At 38.0% G+C, this 12,226-nt stretch overlaps 1 protein-coding gene across 17 annotated transcripts in view; it reads left to right on the top strand.

The window, feature by feature from the left end:
* The first annotated feature begins 9,872 nt into the window (after nt 1–9,872).
* The window catches only part of ATP2B2 (ATPase plasma membrane Ca2+ transporting 2), a 186,327-nt gene continuing 183,973 nt past the window's right edge, over nt 9,873–12,226 (top strand). For all 17 annotated transcript variants that reach the window (XM_086470078.1, XM_086470081.1, XM_086470085.1 and 14 more), the window contains exon 1: nt 9,873–10,071. In XM_086470078.1, coding sequence (XP_086326204.1) covers nt 9,873–10,071 — 199 coding nt within the window. The remainder of the gene's footprint in view (nt 10,072–12,226) is intronic.

The following is a 12,226-nucleotide window of genomic DNA, read 5'->3' on the forward strand; positions in this document are numbered from 1 at the left end:
GTAAATTGTATGTACTACAAAGTATTTCCAGTAGGTTCTAGAATAAACTGTGATACTTCTTAAGTAATCATCCATACCAGGAATATTGCTATTTAAACAGGTGCTTTTGGTAAAATAGTCAGCCACTGGGACTTTCACATGCTGGATGTAATTTCTATGTTTTCCTTTTAAGAAGCAGTAACTTTTCATTGGGTACAAAAACCATTGACCTGTACACCGTGTTTCCTGGCATAAGTTCAGTTTTTATTCTGGTTTCATCATTGCAATTTGAGCTGATGTAAAGAAACACTAGTTGACCAAGCAAGATTTGGTTTGGGCCCTTTAACCTTTAGCGTTCAGAACAGGGCACAACAAAATACGTTTTGCTGCAGCTGACCAGTTATGATTTCCTCAGTTTTTTTTTCTCTGTTACGCTGTAGATCCATAGTTATGAAGAACATGATACCTGTCAACTCTTCAGTAAAAAGTAATCCATCAGAATTATCTTTCACATTAATAGACGCTCTTCCACTGTGCTTCCTCAGAAGTACAGATGTGCTCTTCTTGCTTCCAACTAAAGCAGGAAAAGGCCTCTGTTTGTATCCAGCTTATTAACAAAAAAATAAAATTCTGACCTCCTTTAAGTATTTGAGAGACTACTGTTATGACAAAATTCTAACCAGTACTGGAAATATTTCTGCTCCCATTTAAGAACTCGCAAAACTAGTAGCAGGTTGGTGCAGCCCCAGGATAGGTGTCGGGAGGGCAGAGGTGTATTGGCAGGGGAGTAATGCAATGCACCATCAGAGTTTGGTTTTCTGAAATTTGCAGGCCAAAAAAGGATTGGGTAGAAACTGTAGTTTATTGATTAAAAGGCTGATAGATGTCTCAGACATAGCTAAGATTTTCTTCATTATTCTCAATTTTTAAGATAAAAAGTCTCTGTAAAATATTGTTCAAAAATCTGAGAAAGGGAGGTAAAATGAAGTTAAGGTGTACGTATACTTATCAGGAGAAATGGCATTTTCTACCTTGGTATTAACACTTTGAGTTAGTCTTACAGTGTGAAGATGAGATAGAGGGGCCAATTAATATTTTTATAATAATAATTATTAGTAATGGACTAAAAAAAATAAATAATTTAGGAACCAAAGTCAGTGTCCCTTCTGAACAGAGACTGAACAAAGTCCAAAAATTTTTGGTAGTGTGGGATAGAGTAGGACTGTCAGCTGTATCTAATCAGTCTCTACCAAGCTGAAGATCCTATTTGTTGTAAGGAGCTAGATAACCTATTTCTTTTAAGATGTTCTGGAGAATTTGCTGATTAAAATGAGGTATAATCAGATACCACGCACATAGACTCTAAAAGCAAGACTTGTCAGAATCCCTTGAAATTGCATGCTTCATGCTGATATCTTGAGGGTAAAGGTCATGTGGTAATTCAGTTTCTAGATTTAAGAAATCTGGTGATATGTAAAATGCATGAATGAAGAACAAATGTAGACTGCTGAAGTTTTTAGTGTTTATGTATCCCTTCCAGCTTGAGATATTTTGTGATTCTGTGATTCAATGATTTGGTTCTAATGAAGCTAGTAAAGAAAAAAATCTGAATTGGAGTCTGGTGAGTTTGTTGGGGTTTTTTTGTATTGGCTTTTTCGTCCTTGTCCCCTGAGTTGATACTGTAATGGACTATAGCACAACATTAATTTTTTGGGGAAAAAAAAATAAGAAAAAAAGGGGGAAAGGGTAAAAGGGTGGGGTGGGGGCAAGGCACCTCAGCCCCCTTGAAGAAATTCTGAAAATTTTGTCCTGGAGATGATACTGATGAGCTTGTACCTGATAAGTAGAGCTCTCTACTACATCACTGGATAATGCATCTTTTGTGTGTGCTCTCATAAAGAAAGGCTTTCCCCCCCCCACCTCCCCTGCACCCCTCCAAGCTCTGTAACTGATGCAGTAATCTGTACTGGATCCTGGGTCTGTGCTGGGATATGTTCCTTAGCTGATCAGCTGTAGCTTTTAGAGCATTTAACTTAGATTTTTTTTTTTTTTCACATCTTACTTTATTTAATGATATCTGAATATGTGAAATCTGAATATACTTACTTTTTTTCCAGCTGTGTTTTCAATTAAATTGATAACATAGTTTGGAAGTTGGCCTTCCTTGGAACAACTTAGTTGCATTAAGTCTCTGTATAAAATCAATGCAGCTATACATAAAACATTAATTTTCTAAAGCTTATATAGGTGTAGAATGGGTCTTTGTTCTGTACTGAAAGTACAACCCCAAAGAGTAGGAATATGCATTGTGTAGGAAGGTAGTGAAGTAACTGCTTTGCAGTGGGGAATTAGAGTCTTGGGAGAATAAATAGCTAATGAAGAATAACCTTCCATTTTATCACTGAAAGGAAAACAAAATAAATTCATGTTAATACTAGCAAGAAATGAGAGAGGGTTCTTAAAACTTGTGGTTAGTACAGACATTACTAGAAAAATCTGTTTGCATAGGAGATCACTCTTCAGTAAGCATCTCTGCTGCTGTGAGGGCTGGGTCCCAGTTGGAGCATGTGCTGCTGGTTACCCCTCTGGTCCATGCTGCAATGCCTGAAGCCAGCAGGTGTTGATGGTGTTGCATAGCAAGGACAGGAATATTTCGTAACTCAGGCAAGTGCTCAGTGGTCAGCAATAATAAACATGATTTGATTTATTATTGCAGTCTGTCTACTAGCAGCATTCATAAAGAGTGAAATTCTGGCGTCAGAGGAGGAAGGATTTCATATGCAGGACCTGATCCAATCCCCCAGAAGTCACTGATAGAGTCATTTCATAGGCTTTAATGGGACCAAATTGATTCCTTTAATAGTATTTTTGTTCCTATCAGTAATTCATTTGGCTTTGCTGTAACTGTTTACACGAGTAATGGTCGAAAACAGACTTTCTATCAAATTGTAGCCTGAATAACTACACTGTAACAGGGCACTGGAGGTAGTTTTGTTTCACAATTGTTGTTTTAATTTTCCCTTGGTATACTGGTACAGCATGGAAATTTTTTTCAGAAAATTTGTGAAAGAGTGATTCTGTTTGATAGAAGTCCTAAGTAAATAGGCTTATTGTATAACTGAAATTAATGCTATTTCATGCTCCTTTAAAAAAGGTATATTTTGTGACAGTGCCTTTTTTGGCTTCAAATAATCAACAGTATCTTGCAGGAGGCATGGAATAATTTTTATCCCACCTGACAGCAAAACTGGTACAAGAAGTCCAAGCTGACTGGAGGTGTGGGTTTGTACTGAAAGGACTGAAATGATTCTTACTTTAGGCATTTTTGTACACTGTTGCCTGTGATTTTTAAAACAAAAACTTTTTCATTTTGTAATCTTTTTGAAATAGTACCGTATTGCCTTTTGTCATCATATTATCAGGGGAAATAATATTTCTGTCTAAGAACAACTGAATGAAGCATCATAGAAGAAATTCTGATTTTTTTTGTAGGTGGAATGTACAAACGTCTCAGTCTTGTGTGCTCATTGTGAATGAATTATGTACGAGTTAGTGCAACTTGAAGCTCATTAAGAACTGTAGTGATGAAGTCAGGAATATTTTCAGAAAACACTTACCTACAAAGTTCGGTTTCTCTTTCTTTATCTACTCTCGACTTCCTGGTATTAAAGAAAAATTTCACACTTGTGAAGGTGCCAACCTGCTTTTATTCAAATGGTGCTTTTCCTTAGTTCCTTCTGCATCTTGTACATTCCTGATAATTAAACTTCAAAGTCAGTATTTGTTTTAAGAAAGTGTGAGTTTGAGCATCTTTGGCTGCGTTTGATTAGCTTCGTTGGCTGCTCAGATGGACAATCAGTTTCTCATTCTGGTGCACCAAGATTGTATTCACAAATGGATGGACATATTGTCTTTGACATGAAAAGAACAAGAAATGGTAAAAGGTCGTACAACTGGGCTACACTTGATTTATTTTGTGTATCTGGATACTTCTACAGAGCAGGTCATGGTTTCCTTCCTGTTTTCACCTTGCAAAGGTCTGCCATGCTTTTTTCATCCTCTGCAATATGTTGTCAATGTTTGGCTACCCGCACCTCACATGAGAGTTTGAGGAACTGTAGTCTCAAAAAAACCCTCTCAGGTGATTTTGCTCAGGCTGAAGGGAAAATTCCCTTAAACCTGCTTCCAATGCTGTTTTATTAAGGAATGGTATCTCTAATGCAGTGAATACCTGCTACTCACTAAAATGTGACATTTCCAGCCCTTCCCCCCCTCTTATTTTGGGGGTTCCCTATAGGTCCTAAGGGACCAGCTAGCACTGTATCTACAGCCAAATAATACTCTAAGTGGGACAGTAATGCTACAAATGTAAGGATGGGAACTGCTAATTCCCTTAGTTTAATTCAGGGGGAACCAGATCTATATGCCTTCTTCCCAGTTGCATGGTGAGTGAGTAGTACCTGGGCTTTGCTGATCCCTCTGCCCTGGCTGTGCCTCTGCAAACCATGAAGAAGGGATTACCTTTTCATCGTTCCTCCTGTAATGCAAGGAATTCCTTCATCATCAGAGTTAGCATAATCTTAGATGACAGCTTAGAAAAAGCAGTCAAATGATGAATATGTCCTGAATTTTTGGAGTCATCATGAATCCGTTATTTGTCCAGACCTTTAAGGGCTATGAAATGCAAGTCTTGTGATTCTGATCTGGTGAAATCTAGTTTGTTACTTGCTACTAATTTTTCTGCCAATAGAAGCCCAAATGAAATCAGATGTCAGAATACATGGTGATGGTATCCACTTAGAGATCATTCTAACACACTGTGAAAATATTTACAAGCTTCCAAGATGAGACTTTTCCTGATTAGAGAAATCAAAGAATAGTTTTCCCAGCAGGCCTGCAGTTAGCTCATCCAAATAGCTTCTGTTTTAATTGACGTACATTTCCTTTAAGCAGCTAGAAGATGAAAAATATTTGACTTGGGCTCTACAGGAATGGAAGCCAGTTCCCCAAGACACAGCCACTCTGGAAAAAAACAAAACCAAACAACCCAACAAGTAATTTGAGTTTGTAATGTCACAGATTTTGTTGTACAAATGCATCTTTGACAAACAAAATTCCAGACCAAGGTCAAGACTTATGCTTTGACTTTTTAGTGAGAAGAATAAGGATAGTATTTTACTCCAGTTTTCTATTATGTGAAGACTTTTGCTACCTGAAGTGAATTTAAGTGGGCTGCTATTTTGTCTTTTTGTCCACAGCATACTGTTGTTTTCAATCTGCACTTTAGGAAATTTTTTACCCGAATTTCTGTTTTCTAAAGCTTGTTTCAGAAGCATTGGTAAGAATAAACAAAGATAAATAAGCTTCATGAAAAGCTACTGCTTTTGTCTGGAAGAACAATGTAACATTGTGTGTGAAATTAGTTTTTCAGTTACTGGAGTTTTTTACTTCTCCTTTGCTGAACATGTCTATGGAGGACTGGTTTCCCTATAAATTGTTGTCATAGGGAATGATGAAACCATATGCATAACTGAGGAGGAAATGGTGGTGTCAAGAGCTGTTCTCGCTGGAGTTGGGGACGGAGGCATTTGGCTATAAATTAAAACCACCGTAGATGATAGCCTTCGAATTGAAAGAGATTGAGTGGACCTTGGGTTAAAGAGGTTGAGTAATTCTGGCCTGGGGGCCCTGAGGGGACTCAGGTCTCCTCTGAAAAGAAAGGGAGAATTCCTTCAGCTCCCTGGTTATTTCCCACCCCCAGTGCAGTGCACCTGCTGCTGCTGAAACTTATGGTTTGCTCAGCCTTGTTCCCTTTGGCTGCTGGAGATGTTATTCCCCAGGTAGCTTAGACCACAGCAGCAGGATTAGTTTCAAATGCCATCGGATATCTTTTTGTGAACTAGTTATGTAGACTTGCCCTATAAGCAGTGGAAGCAGGCACCTCAAGCATGAAATTCAGTTCGCCTGATCTAGACATCCATGTTAGAAAGAGATCAGTCTTGGTTTAGAAGTGCCTGTTTCTCTTCAGAGAGTGTCTGGATCTGGATCACTCCCATGAGGCAAAAGAACAGCTGTATCAAAGTGGATCCGAATCAAATCGGTGAGGGTTTTTCGGTGATACTGTTCCTGAATAATGTCAGTTGTTTGTTTTAACTGAAATTGTAAAGGTATCACCTGCTTGTTAAAAAATCAGGATTCCTTGGTAGTTCACCTATACTATATCCACATCTTGAAAATATCAGTGTTTTGCATGTGTTTTGTAAAGTAATCCCTTCCCTATCCGCTGTCTCCTCACAAAAAAACAGCAAACAACAACAAAAAACCCCCACCCAAACCTAGTGCAATATTTGGAGTTCTTGTAGAGAAGACTTTAAACTTCACCCACTTCTTCTAGTAATTTGATCTATTGTGGAGATGCAAAGCCTGTAGCCCCACTGATGAGGGAATATTGCCATATGCCGGTCTCAAGTTTTCTATTCCTCAGCTTTTGTTAAATCCATATTAACCACTTGGGAAGTGTGAGGTGGTCGTGTGTCAGTCATGCTAACCTGGTATGCACCCTGGCAAGGTTCCTGGCCTTTTCATAAAAGAGATTCGAGGATCGAATGAAGCCTACATATCTTGTTCCACAGGATTAGGGAGATGCATTATCAGTGAATAATGTTAGTCATGCTTTGTGCTTTCTATATTTTACCATCTGCCTTTTAAAAACATGAGATGGTGTTTCCCTGATGTTGTAACGTTAGGTGAATCATGCAGAGCAGGATCTTATAGTGATTTGTTTTTAAAGCACTAAAGGAAGTGTAAACTTCATATTTGTTGTTTATTGATTAATATTTAATTGAACATGAAATTAAAAATTAAGCAGGCAAATGACTGAAACATGCTAAAAAGCAACAACACTGTCTTGCTGTGGCTGACAAATGACAATGAATTTCTAAGAACAGAAGCAAATATTTTAATGTATAGTGATGGCACAGTGAGTCAAAAGAGATGCTGTGATTGAGAGTGGTGGACACATCCCACAGAAAAATCATGTAGAAAACATCTTTAACACTGAATTTAGTACCCTTTGCATCACAAATGAAATTGGTAGATGATTCTCCTCAGAAAATACTAATAATTGTGTTTTCACCATGGTATTATGGAACAATCTAAGAACAATTTTATATTACAGGAATGTTTAAAAAGCCCACAGGAGCAGCAAAGCCCTGTAAATTCTCTGTTAGATGAATGGCGTGGCGTTGTTTTGTTTTGTTTTTGTTTTGGATTTGGGTTTGTTTTTTTTTTAACATCATGGCTGTTTTAGAAGCCCAGTGTTCAAGATCTCCAAGTCTGCTTCTCTTAGGAATAGATTCTCTTTTGCCCATTGAAAGTAAATAGCAGTCTGTCGTTTTAGCTATTGATTATTATTATTGATGCCTCATTTTTTCCACAATGTTTTTCTGGGTATTCTCTTTCATGATCAAATCTGAGTCTGCTTTTTGATGTGACTGTCAGCAGCAACTTATCATAGGTGAAACAAAGAAGAGTCTGAAGTGCTGATCTTAGGGGCATATCATCAGTGGAAGCTGTGGTAATTCAGTGTGTCTTGGGATGAAGTCTGTTTTACTGGACATGTGTAACATTTCTATCCTGAAATTTTTTCAGAATAATGCTACAGGCTGATGTTATTTCTATTCAGAATAATGCTCCTTCCTGTTTAAGAACAGATAAAGCTGTAGTGAGTAAGGTCTTTTCTGCATGCTATACATAGGGAATTATCTAGAAGTTTACTGATACTGTGAACACTGTCCAGCATGCAAGCATGGAAAGTTGCATGTTGTTGACAGAGCAGAATATCTCCTCCTTGGGTATTGCTTGGCAAATAAAGGCCTTTTTTTAATTACTACTTCCAGTTTCTCTGTATTGCTCGGAGTAAGCTGCATTTTGTGCTGAAATTATTCTCTTCTCGTGAGCTTGAAAAGCAATATGTGAAATCAAGGTTGGCAGAAGTTATCAGCACTAGAATATATGTCAATAAATTGGATGGGTAGAAGCACCATGTAGCAGTTGACTGCTAATTTAACTGGATTCTACAATATTGTAGTGAAACTTTGGTACTTTTTTTTTTTTCTTCTCCACAGAAATCAAAGGAATGTTGAGGGTTTTATCTGTAAATGATAGGCTGGTAGAAGTTCAGTTTGTTTAATTGAGCAAAGTATATTAGACAGATAATGGCTAAAAGCAGATAATGTTGCTGTGGGCAAAGAGGAATCAATGCATGCTGTGGGCCTGATCTTTCTCACGTGCAGAGCAATGGCAATGCAGTTAGATCAGTGCTAATAGCAAGCCTACGTATTATGTTAACTATATGGGGGTGGGAGATTAAATTGTTGCACAAATATAAAATTGGGACTTGAAACACTTTGGAAACCTCTTTATGTCCTTTGTATGTGTACTCATTTCCACTGTTTATTACTGTACCTAGAAAGTTCAAAATATGCACTTTGCCTATGACAGGTTTGTCAGTCATTAGGCTGATAGCGTGCCCTTTTACGGATCTTTTTTATTGTCAGAGAACTATTCCAAGACCTCTAGATTAGGCAGTGTGCATGCACTAACCCACTTGAGGCAAAAAAGAAACTCTGTTAAAACTCTCTGTGCCAAATATAATAGCTGGTTTCAGCAGTATTTAAACCAACTTCATTAGGCTACGGGAAGGAGAAACAGGTTTTAAAAGCTGGTTTTAGCAAGTAATCAACTGTCTCCCAGATGGTCTAAATATGACTTGTTCAACACCGCACATGGTAAAAAAAAAAAAAAAGGGGGGGGGGGTGTGCGAGGAGAAAAAACCCACCACCACCCTGTGTGCATGTGTATTTGCGTGTGCATGTTGGCTCCACGCTTGCCTGGTTTTGGCTGTGCAGACTGGTGGCGAGTGGGTGCCCAGGCAGGGCTGCATGAGAGCAACCCAACCAACAGCTGCCTTGTGTGAGGCATGGCTCTGTGGTTCAAACCAAGACACTCATGTGTTTTAGCTCTTTTCTGGGGTATGCTTACTTTCACAGAAGGCAAGGCTCAAGATGTAATGAATTTAAATGTATTCTGAATTTGTACTGGTGGCTCTAGTTTTTCCCCCAGTTTTACTGCCCTTGCACTGAAAAACAGGGTGGGTTTTTTTTTTTAACCCGTTATGAAAACTAATTTTTATTACCTTGTAGCTTTTATATGAGAGGTTTTGTTCTTGTCAGATGAGAGATTGATGTGGCTGTATGAACCAGAGCATACACTGGAGGTGCATCCAACATGCTGGACTAATCACTTATTAATATTCATGAACCATCTCATTTAGCAGGTGCTCTTGGGACTTGATTAAAGTAAGCAACACTGCTATTGGTGCTTTAGCTGTAGAGAGCTTTATCTAAGACAGAGCTAGTGTTATCCTTGTTGTTGATTCTAGCTCTGACTACCTGCAGCATTTTACAGGACATCTCTACAGTGTTTCTGCATAGCTTTTCTTGAATGACAAGTCAAACTGCAATGATAGAGAGAAAAAATTTGAAATCACCTTTGTAAAGCTTCATTCCTCACTCTTTTAATGAGTCCTTTCTCTTTGTTCCCCAAGGTCCAGAGGAAGAAATGACCATGTAGATTCTACAGCTTGGATGCAGCATAATGGGAAATGGTGAATGGAGTGGAGCTGGTCTGCAGCCTTGAAAGCAGCCATTCTGCAGACCACTAGTCAGTCAGGGACTCCTTGCACGCCAGAGGCATTCTCTACATTGCTCGCTGGACACACACTGGATTCTTTTTAGTTTCTTAGATTGTTATTCCAGATTCCTTTCCTTCAATTTTTAAACAGTTTTAAGATTGTATCAACTATAACGTGTGGAGCAATATAATCAGCAACAATGGGTGACATGACAAATAGCGATTTTTATTCCAAGAACCAAAGAAATGAAGCCAACCACGCAGGAGAGTTTGGGTGCACACTGCAAGAACTGCGATCCCTCATGGAACTTCGAGGAACAGAAGCAGTAGTAAAAATTAAAGAGACATATGGGGAAACAGAGGGGCTCTGCAGACATCTGAAGACATCACCAACAGAAGGTAAGCATATTTCACTTCAGCTGAATCAGGGGAGCGTAAGTGCTGTCCAGATAGTGAAAGAAAGAGGTTTTGTTTCAAACCTGAATGCAAATCTTGTGGTGCTGCCGTTATTCCCAACAATAATAAAACAAAGGAAGAGTATTCAGAGAAAGAAGATAAAAACAGTCTAGCTATAGCTAAAGCTAGCATGAGAATAGAGGAAGTGCTGTTTATTCAAACAGCTAAATGCATTAATTCTTGCTTAAAAGGCAGACAAAAAAATAGCACCTGTTTTATGGCATTATTTTTATGGCATATTTAACATACATGCTCTTGGAGGTAAGAAGGTGCAGACTAGTTGCTTCAGAAGAATTTCCAAGTATTTAGGCATCTTCAGAATATGAAATGACCTTTTGAGATACACATTGTGTTACTTTTGTAGATCAATATATAATACATATATTTTGTAGTTACTAATCTTGATTTACTGTATTACTATAGGGAGTTTCACTTAAGTTATCAATATATGACTGTATCAACATTTTTATTAGTTGGACTTTTTTTGTATGTATAATTAAATTTCGTACTTTCTTAATGTTTAATAATACCAATCATAACTTTTCAATATCTGTTCTTCTAAGTGGTTTTGGAGTTCTTTACCGGATCATCAGTCATTAGTCTACTTTTCATCACTCATCCCAAATATCTCCCCATATAACATGGACAATGGTGGGATGTTTCCCTCTCCTCACCAATTCTTTCTTTTAGTGCAAGTAAAATTCTTTTTCGTTCTGAGAATCCTATTTTCATCACTGTATTTTCATCTCCAAGGAAAATTAACACTTTTGGAAATTATGCAGTCTTTGAGTCTATAATATTTATCTTGTCTTCTAAAGTAGCCAAGATGTTCATTTTAAGTTATTTTCTTTTTCAAGAAGGTATAATCTTGACTTTATTCCATTCTCTCCTTTTAAAATTAATTATTTAATTACCTCCTCTGTTGAAATGCTTGAATGTCTTGAATTATTGGTGTAATCATAAACGTGCCAATTTTAGAGTCACATAGTGCCATATTATAAATGACACTAGTTGAAGAGTCCCAAAGGAGCAGCTACAATGCCTAGTCTTCAGGTAAATTCTTCATGGCCCTACACTTGATCATTTACAGTCTCAGTATTGTTTACGCATTATAAACTATAAAGCTGTGAACAGTACCTTTTCAGCAAAGGATTATTAAGCTACTTCTGTATTAAAACAAGCAGCCAACTGCAATAGTGCTTCAGCATTCACGTGCAGTCTTGTATTCTACAGTAACTAGTGGCAAATGGAACATTTTATAACAGATCTCTTCCATTTTCTAGTCTTGCCCAAATATCTGATTGTTCATACAGGACCTCTTTTCCTAGCTGGAGATTGCTCCCAATAGGAGTGCTGAGGTAGGAAAATGAGACCCTGCCGCTTGTCTGGGATTTCCAGGTGTCTGACAGTCTTTCAGACAGTGGCCTAATAGCTCTTGCACACGGGAGAATCAGCTCTTTGAAGAATATGCAGCAATTCTGACATATCGCTGACACATCTGGGGAATTCCAGACGGAAGTGCAGGATCTCTGTATTTACATGACAGAAAAACCGCTGATTTATAAATATTCCACTAGGGATTCAGCATCTTAAATATCCCTCAGTGGTTTACAGAATATCGAAGCTGAAGTCTCAGTCTGGGTGAGCCAAGATCACTTCAGTGACTTCAGTGGAGTTTTGCCAGCTCATTATAGTGGTTACCTGGTCCATGTGAACTTTGAAGGAAATGTTGATTGCATTATCTGTTCAATTTGTGACCTCAGGGAAACTTAATTCCTCATATCAGAACAGGGTGTATGAATCCAACTAGGGTGGCTTGCTGACTCCAGCAGTAATCTATATCTGATACTTCAGATAAGGTAACTTTCCTCCAAGTTACGTGCACTTCATCACTTGTGCATTAGGGAAAAACATTTCCAGCTTCAAATGGCAATCAGCATAGCCTTGGAATTGTGAAGACTCTGCTGGGTTTTAATTCGAAATAAGGTCACATAATAGGAATTCCCAGTCACACTAAGTTTTAATCTTACTTGTAATTCTTTTGCTTGGAAAAATAGTTTTAGGAGGGAATCTCTCTGAAATCTGTCATGTCAAACTC

The sequence above is a fragment of the Leptosomus discolor genome, chromosome 9, assembly GCF_034619465.1.
Source record: "Leptosomus discolor isolate bLepDis1 chromosome 9, bLepDis1.hap2, whole genome shotgun sequence".
Taxonomy (NCBI): domain Eukaryota; kingdom Metazoa; phylum Chordata; class Aves; order Leptosomiformes; family Leptosomidae; genus Leptosomus; species Leptosomus discolor.